Source organism: Melopsittacus undulatus, chromosome 12 (assembly GCF_012275295.1).
Source record: "Melopsittacus undulatus isolate bMelUnd1 chromosome 12, bMelUnd1.mat.Z, whole genome shotgun sequence".
NCBI lineage: Eukaryota > Metazoa > Chordata > Aves > Psittaciformes > Psittaculidae > Melopsittacus > Melopsittacus undulatus.
In genome coordinates this window covers 19366830-19390327 of record NC_047538.1, presented here as the reverse complement: position 1 = coordinate 19390327, position 23498 = coordinate 19366830, and the positions used below count along the sequence as shown (strand labels likewise).

General features: G+C 54.6%; 1 protein-coding gene across 1 annotated transcript; it reads left to right on the top strand.

Annotated features, from left to right (window-relative positions):
• Positions 1-860: 860 nt before the first annotated feature.
• Positions 861-22902, top strand: WSCD2 (WSC domain containing 2). The gene is made up of 9 exons (XM_034068512.1): positions 861-1081; positions 8961-9836; positions 13345-13459; positions 13963-14147; positions 14956-15077; positions 16088-16262; positions 17240-17404; positions 18513-18713; positions 21055-22902. The coding sequence occupies exons 2-9, from the start codon at positions 9482-9484 to the stop codon at positions 21405-21407; spliced, it is 1671 nt and encodes a 556-aa protein (XP_033924403.1). The 5' UTR covers positions 861-1081; positions 8961-9481; the 3' UTR covers positions 21408-22902.
• Positions 22903-23498: the final 596 nt, after the last annotated feature.

Here is a 23498-nt window from a genome sequence, read left to right as displayed (position 1 = left end):
TTGCCAATGAAGGAGGAATAGGGAGATCCCTTCTCACATTAATCCCTTCACATTCATCATTTTCCTATTTTCAGAATTGGGACGTTTTCAAATTATTTTTTCATTGATCTGACACAAATATATATTTAATTTGGTTCAGTTTAATTTTTATCTGATTTTGATTTAATTTTTAATCTTGCTTTATTATTTTATATTTTATATTGTTATTTATTATAGATATTTTGGAGAAGGAATTTTTTGCAAGGGCATACAGTGACAGAACAGGGGATTTAACCTGCCCGAGGGGAGACTGAGCTGAGCTCTTAGGCAGAAGCTCTTCCCTGTGAGGGTGCTGAGGCGCTGGCACAGGGTGCCCAGAGAAGCTGTGGCTGCCCCATCCCTGGCAGTGCTCAAGGCCAGGTTGGACACAGGGGCTTGGAGCAGCTACTCCAGTGGAAGGGGTCCCTGCCCGTGGCAGGGGTTGGGGCTGGAGGAGCTTTAAGGTCCCTTCCAACACAAACCAGGCTGAGATTTTATTTTCTATTTATTTATTTTATTTCATTTTATTTTATTTTATTTCATGTCATTTTATTTAATTTAATTTCATTTTATTTATCACTTTTCCCTTGCTACAATCCCTTCCCCAGATCTCTTGCCCCGGGGCTCAGTGGGGCTCTGTGTGTGTCTTGCGGGGACCACATCTCCCTCCGCACCCTCAGCATCCCTTGCCCTTGAGCGGGGCCGGGGCTGCCCGGGAGCCCGTTACCGACCCCGACCTCATTCCTAAACACGCATAAAAAGGGCAAGAAGGCGGAGAGTCGGGAGGGAGGGGAGAAGGGAGGGGACGAGGGGGTTAAGCGGCGGCACCGGCAGCGCCGCAGGCCGGCGGATGGAGCCGAGTCGCAGCGGGGCTGGATGGAGCCGTTAAGTAACGGCGCCCGGGAGCGGCGGCAGCCGAGCCGGGTCCCTCCGCACCTTCCGCCGCCGGTATGAGCGGGGCCCGGCGGGGGCCGAGCCGCAGACAGCGACCGGCGGCCCCCCCGGTCCCAGCCCCGCTGCGCTCGGGGGTGGCCGGTGCATGGAGCGGCGGCGGCCGGTGCGGGTAAGGAGGAGGCGGCCGGGGGATAACGGGGGGTACCGGGGGCTCCGCCGCGAACTTGGGCTGCGGGAGGTGGAACTGGGGGATAACGAGGAGGAAAACGGGGAGGAAAAGGTGAAAAGCGCAACACATAGAAGGGGGGGGAACCGGCCCCGGTTGGGGGATGCGGTGGTTAAGAGCGGGGGGGCTTTCCAGCACGCCCGGGGTTAAGGATGCTGTGCGGGAGTTGTTCATGGATCTCGTCTTGGCAGAGATTGCTCGGTGCTGTGCGGGTTTCGGAGGGGTTTTGCTTCGGAGGGGAGCGGGAGATGGGCAGGGAGGGAGCGAGCTCTGCTCTTCCCACTCCTCCTCCTCCTGCCGGGACTTTGTGCAGGAGCAGCTCGGCAAGGGAAGCAGGGAGAGGGGGAAATCCTTCCAAAACCACCTCCAGGGTTTGCTTCCTTTCGGTATCCTCGCTGAGAACTTGTTGGAATATTTTAATCTGAAGTTAAAATAAACGTGTGTAGGGAAAGCAGAGGCAGTTGGAGCACTGTGTGAAGGTTACCTTGAGCTCAGCCTTTGAAACCCTTTCTTCCATGAGGCAGGATTAAAGTTTCCCAGCGATTTGGAGCTGGGAATCACAATCCGGCAGCAAGGACCAAGCCTGGCCCTGATCCCCCAGCACATTCCCTCCCTGTGAGTGCTGTAACCTTCCAGGGACTTGTGTTGAGTTATCCCATATAAGGGGCTGCCCCTTCTCTGGGCTTGGGAATTGCTCATCTCGGAAGTGCTAGCCTTATGTCCAGCACCGTTAAGCACAAGGGGTTCCCTGCACTGAGGTTCATCAGCAGCTATCACTTAGTGCCGCTCATACACAGGCTGCTGGGAGGAATGTGCAGCCGGGGGGGGGGATTCCCTATGGAGTCGTGCTCAGCTTTGGATGGTTTTCCCAAGCCCCATGGGCCAGGAGGTGAGTCCAGCCTGTGGCAGCCAGGCTGCAAGCACTTGGGTCCAGCACAGCTCACTCCTGCCCTGATCTGCTCCTGGGTTTTGGGCCCTTGATCCATGCTGGAATCAAACCTCTGCTCATCACTGTGTCCCATGCAGGGCTGGGTCCCCAGGGTCACCCTTTGGCAGCCCTCAAGGCTCCCGTGTTTTCCAGGGCTGAGGCAGGATCCCCTTGTCCCAGCTTTGCCCCATGGGGAGTGCAGCATTCCAGGGGGTTAGCATCTCTCCCAGCTCAATCCTGCCGGGCTGGCAGATCCCAGAAAAATCCTTTCTTCTTTTAACCTCTCCTTCCCCTTGCACTGCCAGGTCCTCAGTTGCCCCAAGCCATGCAGGAGCTGGCTCTGCTCTGGGATAAACCTCTGTGCTTGAGTACCTCTATTGGTCTTCTCTGGAGCCAGGAATTCAGCCTGGGACAGGGGACAAGTGTGGGCCATGAATGCTGCTCAGCGAGGAGTGAGATGTCCCCAAGCAGGGTCCATCCATCCCCCTGCTGGGATGGGGATCTCCAGGGCCTGGGGGAGAAGCAAGGGCTTGTTCTTGTTAGCAGGGTCCTAGGCAATGGTGGGGGGACCCAGAGGAATACACTGCAGAGTCCAGGCTGCATTCAGGGTAACCCTGACCCTTCCTGAAGCCTGCAGTATCCCTGGGAAAGGCAGATCTCTTCCCAAGCCAGGCCTCCATCTCCCTCATGCAGCAGGATGCAATGCTGCTCCGTGTGCAGGAGAAGAAAGGAATCTGCCCCCCCTGGGGAAAGGAGGCTGTAAATCAAGGGCTGCAGGAACTCATCTTCCTCACTGTGTCCATTCAAACAGGCTGCAGAAGGATTGTCTGCTGCTGCAGAAGCTGGTTTCCTCATTGCCCCAGCGCTGTGTGTAATCCCAGATTACCATGGCTGAGACCTGCAGGAGCTGCAATGGGCTTCAGAGGCACATTAGTGCTGGGAAGGTGGGGGTGGGATTCATCATGGACTGAATGTGCTGGACCCTCCTTTAGGGCCCATGGAAGATGTTTCAGTGGGGCTGAGCCACCCCCATGGGCGCTGTGGACCCCATCAAGGTCCTGATGTGATTTATGCTGCTCTGTGTACAGTGAGTGCATACAGCACATACATGGGTGCTGCTGCTGGGGTGCATTTACGTTTCACCTCCCTTTGGCACATGGCAGTTGAGTCTCATCACCTCCACCTCCCCTGCATCCAGCTTTGCTGAGCCAGCACCTGGTCAGGATCCAGCTGCGTTTCCCTAGGGAAAATCCCTGCCTTCGTCCCGCCCTCCTCCTCCCTGCCCAGCCTGGTATCCCCTCCGGTGAGTGTCTCAGCTCACTAAGTCTTATTGAAAACCATAACTGGATTTTGCAGGCTGGGCATAAAATACCTAGAACATAATACGTATTAAAACTCATTAGGTTAAGCCCATTTACAGATACACAGCACCCTCTGAATGGAGTTAAATCACCTTTTTCACAGGGCTTAAGTGTCGAAAGGTGCCACGGCAGGGATGGGAAGAAGGCAGAGAGGGAGCACAATCCTGGAAGCATCCCTTAGTGTCACAGATACCTGCCTGGGGTCACTTCTCCCAAATACTGCTGTATGTCACCACTGACACATCCAAATGGAGCTCCTGCTCTGCCCTCATAAGGAAAAATGTGGATATCATGGGGAAATAGAGGTTTTTGAGCACTGAGATTTGGGGATAGGGCTGATGCCAGCCACAGGGATGCTGGGGACTGGCATGGATGTGTTGGGTGAGGACTGTGCTGGTCATTTGTTTCTATTGCTGAAAATAGTGTGGGATCCTGCCTGGTTCCCAATGCCTACCCTCTGCATCTTGGAATGCTGTTAGCAATGGGAGCAAACGAGGGAGCTCCCTGCTCCTTCCACCAACACACTGTGGCCCTGCCAAAGGAAACCCAGGTACTGGCAGATGGGATAATGCTGGTGGAGAGTCAGATAACGCACGTGCTTGGGGTGGTGGCAGATAAATCACTCATAATGATGATGGTGGTGGTGATGATGAGGATGCTATAACACAGGGTGCATTTGAGCAGCTGGGATGGGAGTACGGGGTACACTGACTGCAGCATCTCTGCTGTGCCAGCTCCTTTAAATCATCCCACCCATTCCACGCTATCCCCTGCCTGCCTAAATCTCCAACTACACAGCTATTTCCTTCCCTGCCTTTAGCATTGTGCTTTGTAAATGATTCATGGCTTAAAACATTATGTTTTTCATGAGCCGCTTTCACACTTGCAAGGGGAATTCATCCTACAGGAGCCTGGAATGGGCTTTGATGTAATTGCATGTGGAGGAGCAGAGCACGAAGCAAAAAAAGCCTCCTTTTTGGCTCTACTTGGGCCATTGTAAAGCAAAATACATGGGGAAATGAGCAGGGAGCCAGCAGAGCCCTGAAGGCTTCTGTGTGCTGCAGAGGTGGGATTACCTGGAAATCAGTGGCCTGAAGGCAATGCAGCTCTTTGCTTTCAAGGGCTGGATGATCCTGCTGCACCCTAGCTTGGATTTGTTTTGGGAACTCCCTCGTCTGCCTTGTAGCAAATCCCCACCCCTGTGCTAGAGGTGGCTGTGGGGATCAGCATCCCTTGGCTGGGGATCAGCATCACCTGGGTGAGGACCAGCATCTCTTGAGCAGCTATCAGCATCCTTTGGGAGCGGGTCTGGGGCATTTATGGGAGTCTGCAACCTCAGGCAGCTCAACAGCAAATGCCATATTAAAAAATGGGGTTAAATTGCTTAAATCAGCTTGGTGAAATGAAATAGCCCATATGGGATGTGGTGCAGGCCCTGGGCTTTGCTGCAGGGCCCTGGTTGGTCATTGAAACAACCTGGGGCAGGATCCAGTGCTTTGGCCAGGTTATAAATAACCCAGCACCAGAACAGGGCTGATGCACACCCTCAGATGGGTTCTCATCCTCCAGAGAGGCTGTGCAATTAGCATGGCCCTGTTTCTGTGGCTATTGAGGCCTTTTAAAGATGATAATGAATTCATCCTAGGCAGACTGGTCCCTCTGGATGAAAGGATCTGTGATACTTCATGAGCTCAGGGCCTTGTGCCTGAATTGGGCTTCAGCTTGTGCCTCCCCCTCACCCTGGGTGAATGCTGAGACTGTCAATAAATCTTCTCCAGAATATTTAAAAATCACTTTTTTGCCCATAAACGTGAAATCCAGGCACTTAATTCCAGCCTAAACCCTTCCATCGATTCCCAGCAAGGAGGCAGATTTACAAACCCTGCAACACGCTTGGAAATCCTGCACAAAAACCCATCAGCAGATGGGCAGGTCCTGCTCTGGGTTTACAAATCGGGCCAATAAATGCCAAATAAGAGCTTTTTTGCTTTGCATATCTTGGTGGTTTGGCCTATGGAAGGGGTTTAAAAGCTCCTCAGGGGGGGCCTGGGCAGGGATGGAGCAGCCGCTGCTTGCTGCAACACCCAAAAGCTGCTGAGTCAGCTGGTTTGGAGCACACCCCAACCTTTCCTGCGCACCCCACTCAGCACAGGGTGTGCTCAAACACGTTTCTCAGCGAAATTAAGTCAGGGAGTGGCTGAATAAATCAGCTTTGCTTCCATTTAAAGGCAGACGACTGCTCAGCATGCAGGGCTCGCCCTGGTCCATGCGTGCTGGGTGCTAGAGGGGAGATGCATCAGATGGTCCAGACATTCCCTGCTGTGATGGAAACCTCGATTCTCAGTGTCCCAGTTTAGCTCAGCTTCGTTCCCAGCAGTGTTTAAACTCAGCTCGATGCAGCTCATTTGCTGCTTCAGTTTTAAGGAGCGAGAAAGGGTGAAAATCCCATTTACATGGGGCTGAAGAAGATGATGGCAGCTTTACCTGGGAGCTCAGATTGCCCAGCTTCTGCTCAGGCAGCAATGCCAAGCTCCTGCTGCGGTAGGATGAAAGCTGAAGGGGTCAATGTATGCCAGCACCAAGGCTGCCCAGTGTCCCTGGGTGTTCATACTGGTGTCACTGGTTGGTGCAGGACCTGCTTTGTGACGGCAGCAGCCACCCCCTGGCAGTACCAAGGATGGGATGGGGGCACATGGGGCTTTCTGTGGTCCCTGCACCAAAGTGGGTGGCTTTGGGTGACAGCAGATCTAAGGAGCACACAATACACTGGATATTGCACACCATGCACTGGGTCCTGCACTCTGCTGCATTTCCAGCTCACCCAAAGGTGCTCAGCAGGGTATAGGACCATTCTCCCCCTGTGCTGGGGCTGCCATGTGGGACCTAGGTTAGTGCCAGAACGATGGAGCAGGGGCCCCTGAGCTGTGGTCATTAGACTCCATCCCATCCCTCTGTATTTTAAAGCCCTATTCTTTCCCTGTCCCTCTGATAAGGAATGCTAATGATGTGATGAAATTGGATAGTTCGGTCGCCTTCTCCTTCTAATGGAACTCTTGTGTTCATTAATTTGCTGTTTTTAATGGGCTGATTGTTCTCCTGCGCTGGGGTAGCCACGTGAGCCCTTCAGTGTGTTTTGCCGTGGTCAGATGTGAGGTGGTGCTTGAAGGCAGCTGAACCTTGGTGCTCAATAATTGCAGAGCAATTTGGAGACAAGACCCAGATGTATAATTTATCTGTGCTTCATTCAGCCTGGTCACAAGCGGTCATAGGGTTGCTCGTGGAGTCCCATTGGGACCTCTGCCCACCTCCCCATGCACTGGGGAGGGAGAAAAACCTTACATTAATGAGGATTTCTGTGGTCTATAGGGCAAGTAATTGCAGAGCCCTGATGAGCTCACCTGCCTCTGTACTGCTGCCTCTGCAGAGGGAGGCTGGGGACAGAAGGATGCATCCCAATGCATCCCACTATTGGGATGTTTCAGCTCTTGGCAGGAGCGTGGCCATGGAGGTGGATGAGGATCAGCCCTTCCTATTCCGCAATCCCAGCTGGACCCCGCTGCCTGCTTGTAATGGTGTGAAGTGCCTGGGAAAGCCCCATGCTTGGCTCTGCTGTGCTTTGGCTCTGGATGCCAAAGGGCTCCAGGGGAGCAGGGAGGGATGCCTGGAGCAGAGCCCCACTGCCAGCCTGGAGACTGGGCACAGTGGATAGTAACCAAGAGAGGGCTGGGGAGTAAACCCCCTCCATGCCCTGGCTGTCCCAGCAAAAGGCAGTGGATGTGGCTCCTGCCTGCAGTGGTTTTCCTACAGCAGCCTTTGTATGTGGCCTCCCGCAGCAGCCCATGAAAGCCCAGTCCTGCGATGCTGCCCACTGCACCGTGATTTAATGTCACCATTATTAATCACTGCTTTGGCTGATTAATGTCACCATTAGCTTCCGTAAAGTGTGTCACTACTGTCTCCTGCCGTGCTGCAGGCATGGGGAGCTGTGGGAGGCAGAGCCGCATCAGAGGGGGAAGCAGGATGGGGTGAGGATGGGGACCAACTGCATCTGCCCTGCTGCTCCTTCTACCCCAGAGCTGCTGCACCAAGGGGGATGGATCCATCCTGAGGGATGGGGCTGGTGGGGTGCACAGAGCAGTGTTGTGGGGTACTGCTGCCATTCCCTACCCCCGGATGGCCAACAGCAGAGTGAGCCCTCCCCCATTAGCCTCCCAATATCCCAAGCCTCTGCCTATCTGGGGAGTGTTGATGCCGGCTCTATTTGCTGTTTGGAAGCCGTAGCCAGGGAGCTGTAAGCAGAGCACATTATCTCCTCCAGACAATTAGCAGAAGCATTAATGGAATATATGCAAATGCGCAGTAATTGACCTGCAACTCTGCAGTTCATGATGGAGAAGGATGAGCTCCAGATGGCTTAATGATAGTAATTTAAGCCCCTTCTTTATATGCTGCGCTTCCTTGCCATAGTGTGGCAGGACCAAGCCCAGGCAGGGAGGAGGGTGAGTGACAGAAGGGATGCTGGGGACCAGGGACAGCCCTGGGGATACCCCATTTACATCCCAAATCTCTGCTCATATAAAGTCCCAGGAAGGGTAGGTTGAAGCACAGAACAGGATGGGAAGCTCTAAGTTCCCACGGAGCATCCCATTCTCCACTGGCTGCTGGCCAGGGAGCACGGGAGAGCAGCCAAACACCAGCAGCTCCATGGGATCATGGGGCTGGGGGATGTTCACCCATAGCAGAGGGGGCTGGACCTGCGCCCACAGAGGTGCCTGCAGATGCCTGAACAGCAATGGGTCTCCTTGCTCAGCTGCTGCTCTGAGCTTACTCAGCCTTTACCCAGGCTGAGGGGTACCTGGGGGAGCTCAAGGGGTTGTTACCCACAGTGATGCGCTCCGTGCAGCCTGTCTTCAGCTCCATAGGAGTTCACCTGGCGGAGCCAGAGGTGTCTGAATACCCGCTCCAGGAGCTCAAATTAAAATATTTATGTATAATTCATGCCATATGTTCCACCAATATTTTTTATTTAATCAACTGAAGACAGATGGCAGGAACATGGAGGCCATTAAACGAATGGCACTTTGTCTTCCCATTTATTTTCCTCTCCTTTCCTAAAATAAGACGAGTCCTTGACAGGCAGCACATCCCAGGCACAACACTGGTCCTGTCCCCACTGATGTGCCAGAGTGACATCTCCCACTGTGAAGCCAACCCCACCAAGTAATCTGGGCTGGTGCTGTCCTCCATAGCTGGAGGGTTTGGAGGAGAAGAATCCACCTGGGAGAGAAGATCCTGGTGCATGGGAGAGCCATGCTGGGGATGACATGGGGACAATGTGCTTCTGTGGGGGCTCCAGCCCTATGTGCATGTGCACAGCTCGTCACAGAATCCCAGCCTGGTTTGGGTTGAAGGGACCTTAAAGCCCATGCAGCTCATCCAGGGACCCCTTCCACTGGAGCACCTTGCTGACGGCAAGCTTGGGACGGGCACTGTGATCCTGCAGTGCTTCCCTAAGTGTGCCTTTGCCTTGCAGGTGGAGGTTTCTTGCCCTGGGAGTGAGATGAATGGGGCCTCCTCAGACAAAGGGTCCCAGTCAGCGTCTCAGGCCCCGATTGGCCTCCAGGGACTTTCCATTCTTCATCTGAAAGGGCGCCGGTGCCGTTTCCATTAGAGAGATGCTCTCAGGAGCCGGTGCTGCCGAGCGGAACGAGGAGCTGCGGCAGCCGATCGGCTTTCAAACCACCTCCAAACCCTCGATTCCCTTAACATGATCCCTCCGTCAGCCGCATCCTGGGGGCACAGCCGGGGGGCTTCACCCGGAGGAGAATAAACCCAGGACAACGCTGAAGAACCCCCCTGTGCGCTGCAAGAGGGGACTCGAAATCCACCCTCACTGCCTTCCCCAGCCCGTGTAGGGCTGGGCAATAACTCACCCTGCAACCAACGCTGTCGGGGCAATCAAGGAGCCAACTCCAACCCAAGGAGGGACAAACCCCTCCTTTGGAGCATCCCTGTGGCCGGAGATCAGCTCCCCGCGGGAGGGATGAAGACGCTATGGCCAAGCTCCTGGTAAAACTCCAGCGGTACTTTCGGCGGAAGCCCGTGCGGTTCTTCACGCTGCTGGCTCTCTATTTGGCAGCCGGGAGCTTGGTTTTCCTGCATTCAGGCTTTGCTGGGGAGTCCACAGTGACAGGGAACCAGCGCGGCACCGGCGAGGGGCCGGGGCTGCCCTACCTGGGGGTGATGCAGCTCAGCCGCGGCTTCAAGGCGACGGTGCCGGAGCGGGGCCGGAGGCACGGACCCTGGTTCAAAAGCACCTCCAAGGAGCCCATGGAGAGGAGCAAAGGTGGAGACTATGGCAGCGCCTGGAGCAGGAGCAGGAGCGGCCGCGAGAAGGAGGAGGACAGAGGTAAGGGCTGGGGATGTGCTGTGAGGGGCTCATGGAGTCAGAGCCATGGAAGGGGTTGGGTTGGAAGGGGCCTTAAAGCTCATCCAGTTCCAACCCCTGCCACGGGCAGGGACACATTCCACTGGAGCAGGCTCCATCCAGCCTGATCCCTCTTGGCCTCTCCCAGGGAAAGCCTCATGCAGTGGGGCCGTGGTCTCCAGTTGGTTTGGTTGTGCACCCCTAGGGATGAATTTCTGAGCAGGTACCCCCCATATGTATTTACTTGTGCACTACATGCACGTTCTACCCGAGCACTAAGATTGTCTTCCCACGTCCCATGGACTGCCCTGCGCATCCCCTGGGGTGCAGCACTGCGCTTTGGAGACCACTGGTCCAGAGGATGTTCCCAGGAAGATCTTTTTCCTCTCTCCTTCCCCTCCTTCTTCCTTTCCCAAATGCCAATAATCCCCCTTTGGTTTTCTTTCCCACTTGTGTCCCTGCCCATGGCAGGGGGGTTGGAACTGGATGATCTTAAGGTTCTTTCCAACCCTATTCTATGATTCCATGATCAAGCTCTGTGGTGCACCTTGCTGGGACAGGCACTTTTGGGGGTGCCAGTTGGGAAGACCCTGTCTTCATTGCATCCTTTGGCTGTGCCATAGGCCAAGCTGAGGTTGAATTCAGTTGGCCCCAGTGACCACTAACCTCAGATCTGGGGCCTCTTTGCACTGTGGGGTGCTCAGGCAGGGACTGGCTGCGATTGCCCTGTGAGCAGTGATGTGCAGGCAGGGCTGGGCTTTGGCTTCTCAAGCCAGGAGATCCCTGCCTTGATCCCGGGTCCATTGCTGGGCAGGGCTGTTATTAATGAGCAAGGATGAGTGAACATGGGAGTTCTCATTGATTTTTAAGATGACATTTATTTATCCTGAAGGCAGCAGGATTGGGTGGTTTGGAGCTGCCCATCAGGGCTCCTGCATCCCAGTGGGTATTCAGCCCATCGCCTCTCTCACTGCTACCCACGAGCACTCAGTGCCAGCAAAACCTCACCCAAACACACTCTGTATTCCCACTGTGCTGGTTCAGGAAGGAACTGGGAGCCGGAGCTGCTGGAAAGGTGTTGGGATGCTGCCAGGCTCTTCATTGCCTGTCTCTGCTCATTCCCTTCTCCTGAGCCTGAGGGGGGTGAAGTCTCTGGTGGGAGGATGTTATCTCCCTGGGAACCCTGGTGTCCATTGCTCTGGAGCTTCCCCATGGGGCTTGGCACAGGCAATTCCCTGAGCATCCCAGGCTGGGAGCTGCAGTTCCCTGAGCCCTTGATGGAGCAGGGAGTGTATGGCTCAGGGAGAAGGAGGAACCCTCCAATTCTGTGGCAAATTGGGGGTTTCATGGGGGTCACCATGCTGAGACAGGCTTGGTCCTAGGGCATGGGGGGGCTCATCCTCAACCACCAGCCCCATGGCAGGTCAGTGCTGATGTTCCTCCCCGGGCAAGATGCATGGTCCAGGCTTGGAAGCAGGAGGAAGACTGGTTTGTGGTGCTTAAGGGACTTTCTCATGCTAAAATGAGATGAAAGAGGGTTTCCTGCTGTGCCCCCATGCAGAGGGGTCCCCGGGAGGGTTTCTGAGGCTGCGAATACAAATTGATGTGTAGTGACTCCTCACCAGCTGGTTCATGAGCCCGAGCTGTCAGTCACCATGAGAACCCCAAGCAGTGCTCCTATCCCCAGCCATATGTGATGTGTCCACCACAATTAGCCTCCACCAGCACCACCGCCTCTGTATGCCCAGCCACAGTGCGAGCTACAAGGGATGGGGAAGGGATGCTGGGCTCGGGCATCACTGGCTCATAGTTTGTCTGGGAACATCATCTTTGTCCCTGCTGAATCCTGCTGGGAAGGCTCAGTGTGGGCAGCGGGTGATGGGAGCCAGCACAGAGCTGGCAGCTGGAGGGGATGCGGTGCCACCATGTGAGCATCTCAGCAGCTCCCAGGCAGATGGTGCAGAGGAATTCCCTAAGGAATTCCCCTGAGCTCCATGCACCCATGGGGCTGGCAGAGCCTCAGGGATGGGTGCTGAGCCCTGCTCCCCTCCGAAATGCCCCCCGCTTCCCTGGGCAGTCATGCGGGAGCAGGCAGGTTTTAATGATGGTGGTAATTAAGCAGGGGCCGGATTAACAAGGCGGCTGTGGAGGCTTTGCAACGTGAAATCATTCCACAGGGAATACTGCTTCTAAAATCAGCTCTGGTTTAGTGTGATGTGCGGCTCAGGCTTCACAGGGTGATGTGCTTCCCTCCTCATCCTCATCCTTCTCCTCCTGGCTGCACTGATGGAGCCCCAGGGTCAGGCTAAGGCACAGTCAAAGGCAGCTCTATCTGCCAGGGAATGGCTTCAGCTCCTCCACATCCCCATGCAGAGGTGCATCTCCTGCCTCAGATCAGGGGTCATTTTGGATGGTGAACCCTGGGGAGCAAGCACCAGCCCCTGGCAATGCCCAGCATCGCTTCCTCTCTGCCACATCCATCTCTGGTCCTTTACTGGATGTCTCCTCTCACTGCTCAGCACCCTGTGCCTAACCCAACCCAGCATCTCCCCCTCCTCACTCCTCCTTCACTTCTGTCCTCATATCTCCCTAATTATTCCAGTTGCCTTCTCAATAAGCTGCAGCACGCATATGTCAAGAGCAGTGGGCTGAAGGTAATGCACATCAGTCACCAGCCCTGTGCAAATGACAGGAGCGATCCCGCAGTGGTGGGATCTGTCAGGGATGGGATGAGCTGACCTGCACAAACCTGCTCAGCGCTGTGGAATGCCATGTTAATGCTGACAGTAATTGAGAGCAATGGGTTGTGACTGTGGTGCTTAAAGTTCCTCTCCAGCCTCCTCCTCCGCCTGCCCCCAGGCTAGCTTGCGGGGGGTGGTTTGCAGTGCTGGTGGTGGGGAGCACATGTGGGGCACACCATCAATGGGGCGTCCACATGGAGTTGGTTCCAATACAAGCAGGACGTGAGAGGTTTTACCCCATGGTGTAGTTTGGTGTTGAAGGGGCACTTGGGGAGATGCTCTACTGTTATGATTTGGTGTGTGATGGAGACATGGAGATAGAAGGAGAGATACAGGGTAGTCTCCATGCTTACCTAGAGCCATCACTTCACTCTTGAGCAGAGCAGGGCAGCCCTCACCTCTGCTCCTACCCTAACTGTATTTCTCCATCCTGTGCTGCTGGCAGGGCAGAGTGGAGGGGATGGGTTATTTTACTGTGTAACTTATCTCTTTTTGGAGCCACTTTGCTCAGTTTCGAAGCTGGTGGGAAGGAAGATGGACAGAGAGAAGCCTTGGTGCAGATCCGCAGCACCCTTTCTATCCATAGTGGGTGTTCCCGGCCTTTACAGGGACCGGCTGTACCCAGAGCTCGTGTTTCTAAAGCAAACCAAGCTGTGCATCGCTAGTGGGGAAGAACCAAAGAGGAGGGTGGGGATTAGGGGCTCATCCCTGGCTGGCTCTTACCCCCCTCTCCTCTCCCCTGTCCCCAGCACGATACGTCGGCTGCTATGTGGACAACACTCGCCGGCGAACGCTGCGCGGCATGTCCTTCTTCGACTACAAGAAGATGACAGTCTTCCGTTGCCAGGACAACTGTGCCGAGCGGTAGGACAGGCACCACGTCTCCATTGATCCCCACACACATGGGCAGGGCACTGTAAGGGCTCCGGTTTGGTGCTGGGGCATCCTTGAGCGCTTCCATCCACCTAAGTGATGGCCCCCACCAGAACAACCTCACAGGGAGTCCAGGAGCACTTGGAGACACACGGATTCCTTGCTGCAGGGGCTTTCTCCTTTCCCAGTGTTAGATGCAGGATGTGTGCTTACCATGGTCTGTGCCAGCAGAATAGGATAGGACAGAACAGAATCGGATGGGATTAGAGTAGGATTGGATTAGAATAGGATGGGATAGAATAGCACAGAAAATAATATTTCCAGTAGGAATGGACCTAAAATGATCATCTAATCCAACAAAGCATCCTTGGGATTCAATGCTCTTTCCAGATCCAAGTGTGAGCCTGCTGCAGCAGGGATGCTCCTGCAAATCCCCATGGCTACAGGGGGTTGCAAGGGGATGTGCTGAGCACCCCTCATCTCCCTCTTCCCAGGGGATACCTCTATGCAGGGCTGGAATTCGGTGCCGAGTGCTACTGCGGGCACAAGATCCAGGCATCCAACACCAGTGAGTCCGAGTGCAACATGGAGTGCAAGGGGGAGAGGAGCAACACGTGCGGTGGGGTCAATCGCCTCTCCATCTATCGCCTGGAGCTGGCCCAGGAGTCCGCCCGGAGATGTAAGTTGGAGCCATGGATGCAGCTCCCGGCTCAGCCCTGAGATCTGTGCTGTTTGAGCCAGGTCATGGCTTGAGAGAGGTGGTTTAAAGGTGGTTTTCAGGGCATTAGGGGGGATTTTGGATGAAGACCACCTCCCGGATGGACCATCATTGTGTTCAGTGGGTGCTGCCAGCAGAGGGATGAAGGATGAAGGATGCATGGGAGTGCTGGAGAGAGCTGAGGGTGCTCCCCATCAGAAGCACTCATTTGTCCCCAATTAGGCAGCATTATCATTGCCCACATTTGCTGCTTTTCTTCCCTCATTCCCAAGCAATGGGAAGGAGTTCAGAGCTGCCACCGCCAGGCACACAGTGAAGTAGTAGAGGAGAGGGGTTGAGGGCACCTGAGTAAATGCAGTGTTGGGTGAAGATTCAGGACGGGACCCCTCAGGGCACCAATGCAGTGCGGATGAGGCCAGACCCAGCCCTGCTCTCCCTGTTGGCTCCATCCCTCCTGCAGACGGGGATCACCGAGGTGATAAAAATAGGGAGGAATGAATAAACCCAACTTTGCTCCGGGGCTTTCTCTCTGGTTTTGCACTGTAAGCAGGCAGGAGAGCTTGTTAGCAAGTGTTGAGTCACAGCCAGAGGGTGATGAGAGCTGGAGGAAAGCAGCACTGTGCTGATGGAGAGGATGTGCAGGATGATGGAGAGGATGGGGATGGGGACACTGGGGTGCACAGGGTGGCAGCAGCATCACTGCTGTGGTGCAGCCTTGTGGCTGGACCAGCATCGCTCTCAGTGATGCTGTGGTCCTTCTCCCTTGCAGATGGCAGTGCGATATTTCGGGGGTGCTTCCGGCAGCCAGACAACGTCTCCATCGCCCTGCCCGTCAGCCAGCTCATGCTGAACATGTCAGTGGACAAGTGCGTGGACTTCTGCACTGAGAAGGTACCAGGAGTGCAGGTCAAAAGCTTCATCATCTAAATTATCCAAAAGGGCCGCACTGGGTGAATTGTAATGTGATTTAGTGCCATAATTATGTGTATGCAGATTACAGAGGGTCAGATTGGTTGTCTGTATCCCTGCCATGGGGATGAAGGTCCCTGCAGGGGCAGCACCCACTGCCTGCCCTGCCTGCTCCCCATTGCTCTGCCCCTCAGCAGGCAGGAGCATCATAGGGTCCTGCTCTGGTCCAGGGATGCTGCAGTGCTCTTTGCTCCTGTGGTGCGATGCCATAAGCAGGGAGGGGAAAGGGTGCCAGTGGTCATTGCTGGAGTGTTTATTAATTAGAATTAGCAAAATTATCAGGTGAAGGATGTTCATGTCCTCCCTTTGCTGCCTCTTTGATGGAATTTTTGCCTATTGATGGAATAAACCATCACAGCAGTTAAACACAAGAGGCTGCTCCATCACTGGCTCCACTTTCGTATCACTGCTGGGAGAGCTCAGCACAGAGAGGTGTAAATAACCAGAGCCCCTCAATTAACCTGGCATTGCTGGTGGTAAATCATCTGTCAGCTGCCAAATGGGCTTGGAAACATCAGCGAAGCTTCCATGGGACTCCCTGATGGCTCTTAGTAACCTCAGTGCGAATGGGAAACTCATAGATGATGTGCCTCCACTCTGCTGGGAGCACCAGTGCCTTGGGAAAGCTGGGGCTCAGGTGCTTCTGGGGGCCTGCAACAAGCTGCTTGTGCAAGGATGCTGCAGTCTTCTTGAAGGATGCTGCAACGAGCTTGAAAGATGTAGCAACCAGTTCAAAAGGTGCAGCAACCAGTTCAAAGGATGCAGCAAAACCAGTTCAAAGGATGCTGCAACCAGTTCAAAGGATGCAGCAACCACCTCAAAGGATGCAGCAAACCACCCTGCGCGCTGGCGCAGCGCAGATGGGGGCAGAGGAAGGGTGTGCTGCAGGGGATGAGGATGCTCCTGGCTGCCCTCCCTCTGCATCCCTGCAGGAGTACCCGCTGTCAGCACTGGCCGGGACCCTGTGCCGCTGCGGCTTCCCCACCACGCTCTTCACATTGCACGAGCGCGAGGATGAGCAGCTCTGCGCCCAGAGATGCGCCGGGGAGGAGTTCGAGAGCTGCGGCACCTCCGAGTACCTCCTGGTGTACCAGACCCAAGTGCAAGGTGAGGTGGTGCTGGGCTCACCCGCCCTGCAGGGATCACTCCGGCGTGGGTGCCGGCACTGGCTTCCCAACGCCTTTCCCGGGAATGCCGACAAAGTGAGCGTGAGCTTGTGGCATCCGTTTGGCTTTCATTAAAAATTAGCATTTATTTTAATTTCCTGGGAAATCAATCCTCCCCTGAACAAACAGCTTTAATTACTGCCTGACTCAGCTGCAGGGTACAGCACTTTGCCATCTGCCTCCGGCAGCATCCCTCCTTGCTGGTGCTTGTTCCTTGTCACTGGTGGTACCCAGCATGCCAGAGCCTGCAGCCGAGGCTGAGCCCACTGGGCCTTTGCTGGACAAACAGGACAAGCTCCATGGAGAAACATGGGGGTATAAAAGCTGTGACCAGGCAGAAAGTCCTTGGGAAGCTGTGTAGAATGGGCTCCTATGGACAGGAATACATAGCTGTGTAGAATGGGCACTACGCTGCAGGCAGTGGGACCAGTAGGAAGAGGGGAGTACAGAGCAAGGGGAAACCTGTTGCTGGGAGAGGAAAGGAGCAAGTGAGGACCCAGATTCAGGTGGTTTTGCTTCAGAGCAGCTCAGTCTCAACATGATCCTGCTTTGGCTTCCGAGGCCGTGCTGGAAACACTTGTGCATTCGTTGATATAAAAAGCAGGAATATTGCTTGGCAAACGCACCCGTGTTACTCACTCTTCCCTAATCATGCAGGCAGCAAGCAGCTGGTAATGGCAGAGCACCTCCTGCTCTCTTCTTTAGGACTTTCTGGGGTGTTTAAGGCTTTTTGGAGTCTTCAGGAGTGTCCCATGTGCTTTAGGCAGGACACCTTTCCCTATAGCTTCCACCTCCTCCCATCCTGCCCCAGCACCTTCCCAGGAGGCAGGAGCCATAAGGAACAGGGATGTCTCTGGGATAAGCACATAGCTTATCCATGATGTTTATCCACCCCTGACATGCCTGTTCCCGCTGCAGACAACCGCTGCATGGACAGGAGGTTTCTCCCGACCCGTGCCAAGCAGTTGGTGGCCCTGGCCAGCTTCCCTGGCGCCGGCAACACTTGGGCACGGCACCTCATCGAGCTGGCCACCGGCTTCTACACCGGCAGCTACTACTTCGATGGGTCTCTGTACAACAAAGGTGAGGGGGATGCTGCTGCCAGGGGTGCTTCGGGCCCACCAGAGCTGGGAGAAGATCCTGGTGCCATCCCTTGGGTCTGTTTGGAGCTGGGTACCACTGATGCTGCTCCATGGGATGGTTTGGGCTGTGTGTGGCTGGGTTCTAAGGGTATTGGAGGGACCTGATGTCGCTTTTGCTCTGTCCATAACCTCCCTTTGATGCCCACTGACCTCGGCAGAGGCCAGTTTGGGGTTTCTTCATGATGCTGGTGGTTTGTAACCCACCATAGGGGTTGGAATTTTCTAGAAGAGGGACTGGGGTGACCCTGCTGCAGGCAAATGAGGCAATTCTGGTGGTTTTTAACCCAAGAAAAGGATGATGGGACCTAGCATCAAGGATGAGTTTAAAGCCAAAAACAAAGCTCAAGGCAGGCATGAAGCCTTTCCAGTCAGAAACCAGCTCCTCCTAATAACCCCCCATACTGCAAGGGGGAGGGAAAACACCAGTTCCCCATTTTATAGCCATTTACAATAGTTTTATTGTAGACATTGAAGGTTTCTTTTGCTTTTCCTTCCCCTTTTGCAGCTTTAAGAGGAAATCCTCCTTGGCTGGGATCTGTACCTGGGGTGCCCATGTAGCTGGGGGAGTTTGTACCCAAGATATCCCCAAAGCCCTGTTGGTCTAACACCATAGGCAACACATCTCTAGTTGATGTAATACAGCTACTTCCAGCTTATCTCCCCTTTGGCTCTGCCAATGCACCATTCCCGGGTAGTCTGGGGGGTTATGCTTTGCCAGGAGTACAAAGGGGTTGGGAATGATGCTGAGCTCAGCCCTGATACTCCGTTTGGGGACATAGGGGATATGGTCCCCCCTCTGGACCCTCCCCATGGCATCACCACAGCCCTGTGCTCATCTGCAGCCCCACGAGCATGAGGGGTTTTCCCCTTTCCCTCTAAACTTGGGCAAATAAACACCTTCCGTTTGGGAGAGGGATGCAAATTCCACCTGAAGCCCAACCTGCTTTTATCCAGCTGTATTTTACAGCCTGGAATTCCTCCATCATTCCCTTTCCCCAGTTTTTATCCACCTCAGCACTGGCCACGTCTCACTGGCTCTGTCCCACCAGGGTTCAAGGGCGAGCGGGACCACTGGCGAAGTGGGAGGACGATCTGCATTAAAACCCATGAGAGTGGCCAGAAGGAGATTGAATCCTTCGACTCAGCCATCCTGCTCATCCGGAACCCCTACAAGGCGCTGATGGCCGAGTTCAACCGCAAATATGGGGGGCACATCGGCTTCGCTGCCCATGCCCACTGGAAGGGCAAAGGTAGGGCTTGGCTTCCACGGGAACCTTTTTGGGGTGTCCATGTTATAGGATCATAGAATCCCAGACTGGTTTGGGTTGAAGGGACCTCAAAGGGATCCATTCCACCACCTCAGCACCCTCACAGGGAAGAGCTTCTGCCTAAGAGCTCAGCTCAGTCTCCCCTCTGGCAGGTTCAAGCCATTCCCCTTGGCCTGTCCCTACATCCCTTGTCCCAAGCCCCTCTCCAGGTTTCCTGCAGCCCCTTTAGGCACTGGAGCTGCTCTCAGGTCTCCCCTTCAGGAGCCTTCTCTTGTCCAGGCTGCCCCAGCCCAGCTCTCTCAGCCTGGCTCCAGAGCAGAGCTGCTCCAGCCCTCGCAGTATCCCCATGGCCTCCTCTGGGCACTCTCCAACAGCTCCACATCCTTCTTATGTTGGGGGCCCCATGTCCATCCATTAGCACAACCTCAGCATTGCCTGGCATGGCTGAGGTGGGATGGGATGGGGAATTGGAGATGCTTGGCTGGTCAGTGCTGTGTTAGGTCACCAGAGCAGCAGCAAGGAGGTGGCAATGCCCAGGGACATGAGTCTGACAGCATCCTGGTGCCAGTGGGGTGGGAATTGATGTGCAGGAGCCCAGGGACCCAAACTGCCCCTTCTTTGGGCACCCAAGGCCACCCCTTGGCTGGGCAGGTTAGAAGCAGAACAGGATCCACCACCAGCCCGTCCCTATGGACAAGGGGGTGTTGGGGGGTTATTTGTGTGCACCAGCTGCTCCGGAGGCGCTACCTTTCCCATGCACAGGCATTCGATGGAGGCTTGTTAATTACAGCAATTTACAAATTGCTGTTGTGGAATTGGCTTCATTGGAAAGAGTTAAAATATTTAGCTTGATTGAACATCTGCTACCCTTAATTCCGAGTTTATTTAAGGGGAGCTTTTGCTGTTGTTGCTGTTATGTGCCTGGATTTCGTTATCGGCTTTGTGCTTGCAGTGCCGGAGATGCTCCAGTTCCATTCTGCCCAACATCCTATCCCTTAAAACCAGGGAACAGACATGTCTCATTGCTTCCTCAGTGCATTTTCTCCCATGGCAAGTCCCTGGGTTGGCATTGCCCCTGTTGTGGTGGCTTATGAGCCTTTAGCTGGATTTTATCCCCATCTGCTGCATCCCAAAGCACAACTGCAGATTGCAGAGGGGGAATCCAGGATGATCCCTCATCGGAGCCCCAGCATCCTGGGAACCTTCCTGAGCTTCCAATCCCCCCCATGCCTGCTCCATGCCTCATACCCCTGAGGGAAGGGATGGGCCAGGCAGAGGGGCCCCTTCCCCCTGCATGATCCAATTTGGATACACATCAAAATACATGACCAGATTCTTTCCAGAGGCTGTACAGTGTAATTAGCTGATGGGTTAATTATCAGGTTAATTCGGCCTCGGAACAGTTTGCTTGGGAAGATGGAGCTTTTCCATCACTTGAGGGTTTTACTGGGCTGGGAGGGATGCTGAGAACTGCGGTTTGGCATCCAGAAGGTGTCAAAGAAAGATCCCCATTTCACTGACTTTATGTGGTGCTCAGCCCATGGAGGACCCTGAGCATGGAACCGGGTGTCCCTTGGAACCATCAGGACCCACTCTGCCGCTGTGGGAAGTGAGGACTCAGTGGGGCCGGTTCCTTTGTGTCAGGTTTGCAATTAGTGCTGGGGTGTGATGTTAAATACATCATCCAGAGGGCAAAAGAGATGAAAGGTGAGTAATGAAGATGGGTCACGGGGCTGCCATCCCCATCCTGCCCTGCAGACAGCCCCTTGCTCCCTGGAACCCCAATCTCCAAACCATTTCCTTCTCCCAGGAGCTCATTTGGGATGAATTTAGGGAAAAATCCTCGTCCTCTCCTCATCCTCACCATCCTTCCCCCCATTCCCAGCCCCATGTGGAGCCCACGGGCAACGTGAAGCCCTGTTTGGTTCCATGACATTAACTTTACGCTATCCCTGGAGCGGTTCCAAAGCAAAGTTTTATGTGCTATGATTACAGAAGGTGAATTGTCCTGTGTGTGTTTAATGAAACAGATACCGTGTTTAATGATTCTGCGGGGAATTAGGTACAGTCAGGCTATTAATCAGGCATCACTTGTGTGGGGAGGACAAGAGGGAGAGGCAGATACCCAAAGCTTTTACGAACCACGAGATGGATGCGAACGACGCTTCCATGGGGAGCTGTGGTTTATTATTGATGTTTCGTTATCCCTTTTACCACCTGATTTCTATGGGAGGATCAATCCGGGAGGAGGATAACTGGAAGGTTTCAGCCTTGGGATGCAGGAGGCCATGGGGGACCGCCGCTATTAACCCTGTCCTTCCAGAATGGCCGGAGTTCGTGGCGAATTATGCACCGTGGTGGGCAACCCACACCCTGGACTGGCTGCGCTATGGCAAGAAGGTGCTGGTGGTGCACTTTGAGGACCTGAAGCGGGACCTGTTCGTGCAGCTGCAGCGGATGGTGGGGCTGTTGGGCATCACTGCCTGCGAGGACAGGCTGCTCTGCGTCGAGGGGCAGAAGGATGGCAACTTCAAGCGCTCCGGCTTGAGGAAGCTGGAGTACGACCCCTACACCCCCGAGATGCGGAAGGTGATCAGTGGCTATATCCGGACGGTGGACACGGCTCTGAAGCTCCGCAACCTCTCGGGGGTGCCGGATGATTACTATCCGAGATGATGCTGACAGCGGCGGGGGACCCGACCCTGTGTGGCAGGGAAAGGCTCGGGCTTCCCGGCCTCTGCCTATTCCACCCAGTGGGTGGCTTCTCTTTTAATGCTCCATTTGCTGCTATTAGCTGTCGATCAACTCCCTGCATGAGCGATGAATGGTCCCAAACCATCGCTGAGCTTGCTTGGCCGACACCGATGTGGACCCAAGGGGATACGGGTGCTTTCCTTGCTGCAGCATTCCAGCTCCATCCCGCTCCTGTTTCAGCTGCTGCAGACCTCCTTGGCAATGCAAAGGGTGATTTGTCCCCTTGGGCTGGCTGGTGGGGATGCTGCATTGCTCGGCCGTGCCTGATGCATCCTATGGCAGTGGGCATCCCCAAACTCTCCTTGCTCATTGGCCAGCCCTGGAAGGATGCCATGGATCCCATTGGAAGGAGAGACCAGGGGGTTGATACCACGTGGGTGATGCTCCATGGATGTGATCAGAGGTTATGGGAATGGGGAAGGCTGTGTCCTACCTGCACAGTCCCTTGGCTTCATGGGCACCATGGAGATGGGGAATCCCTGGGATGAGGTTGGTGCTCCAGACAGTGCTGCTGCTCCAGCCCCTGTGTCCAGAGGGGGGCCGTGACCCTGTACCTGTGGGGTGGCAGCCACCCCTGTGCATGTGGGTGATGCTCAAGAGGGAGACATTGATGCTGGACAGAAGAGCTTATGGGAGCCACAGGTCCTCATTTCAGAAGCTCACAAGCCAGAACAGTTTTGGGGGCTCCAAGCGGGGTCTGTGCTGCAGCTGAGCTGCTTCAAACCCTGCACATCCTGGGCCTGAGCTTTTAGGTGTCCCTCCAGCCAAACCCCATCCCAAAACGGGTCCCAGCTGCCGAGCAGGAGAAACCAAAGGATCCCCATGGGCATCGGGAAGATGCCGTGTGCCAGGCTGGCTTTGTGCAGTGCTGCATGTGGTCCCCAGCCGTATCCGTTCCCTGTGCCACCCTCCCAGCCCATCCCTGCCCTGGCTTTGCCCCCCGTCTCCTTCCAGCCTGCAAGTCCCCTTTGGATGTAGGTGCAAAAGCCATATATTGTACGCAGCCTTTTCTAGAGTTAGGTGTTGAACAACTGGCTTTTAACTCTTGATCTTGATAGAAATCCATGCACAGGCTGAGATCCCAGAGCCTCCCCCCGTCCGTATTCCAAGAGAGCAGAAAACTCCATGAGGAAAAAAGGAGGATTTAAATAAGATATATTTTTCTAATGCACGAGTGGGGCAGTGAGGGCAGGGCCGGGGAGCTCCCGTCCCCATCCCTTTGCATGGAGGTGGGAGAATGTGTTTGTAGGGAGCATCTGCCCTGTTTTTAACTCTTCCCTTGACAAACGGCTGGAGGTTTTCCAGGAGAGGCAGGGAGCCCCATCCCAGCAGTGGGAATTGAGCCCTGGGGCTGCCTACCTCGGTCAGAACAAATCCTCAGGTCAATCCAGCTATTAAAGGAGAGTTCTTGTTGCTATTCTGCCTTCCTGTGTGTTTGTGGGGCCACCCGGACACCCCCTATCCATCCCAAACCTTGGGATGCAGGAGCAGCTCTTCTCCCCTTGCCTTTCATTGCATTGATGCTCTCTCTGCGTGCGAACCACTGGCACCGCAACCAAAGCAGCTCCTGCTTGGGAGTTTTATTCCCCTTATAGTGGCCTTAAAGACAGGTTTATTGGGGTGCGTGGTGGGAGCAGGGAGATTTACTGCTGCCTTTGCTCCCGTTGCCTCCCATCCTTCCTGAGCTCCAGAGCAAGAGCAGGCTCAGTGTTGTTGATTCCTTTTCTCTTGGCTGATCTTTTCCTATGTGGAGCTGGAGAAATCCCTGCGTTTTTATAGCCCTGGGATTGCAGCAATCAGGACTTGTGCTGGGTGTGATTTGTTCTGATGGGCATCAGCTGAGGAAGGGGCAGTGTTGCCTTCTGCCCCTGCAGGAATTAAACCCCAAAAGCCAATTAATCTCTAACATCTCTAATCTCTGCCAGTCAATCCCTCTGGCATCTCTATAAACCCCCTTCACATGCTCAGGCTATAGCTTTGGAAGGGGAGTGCATCCCACATCTGCACAGCCCA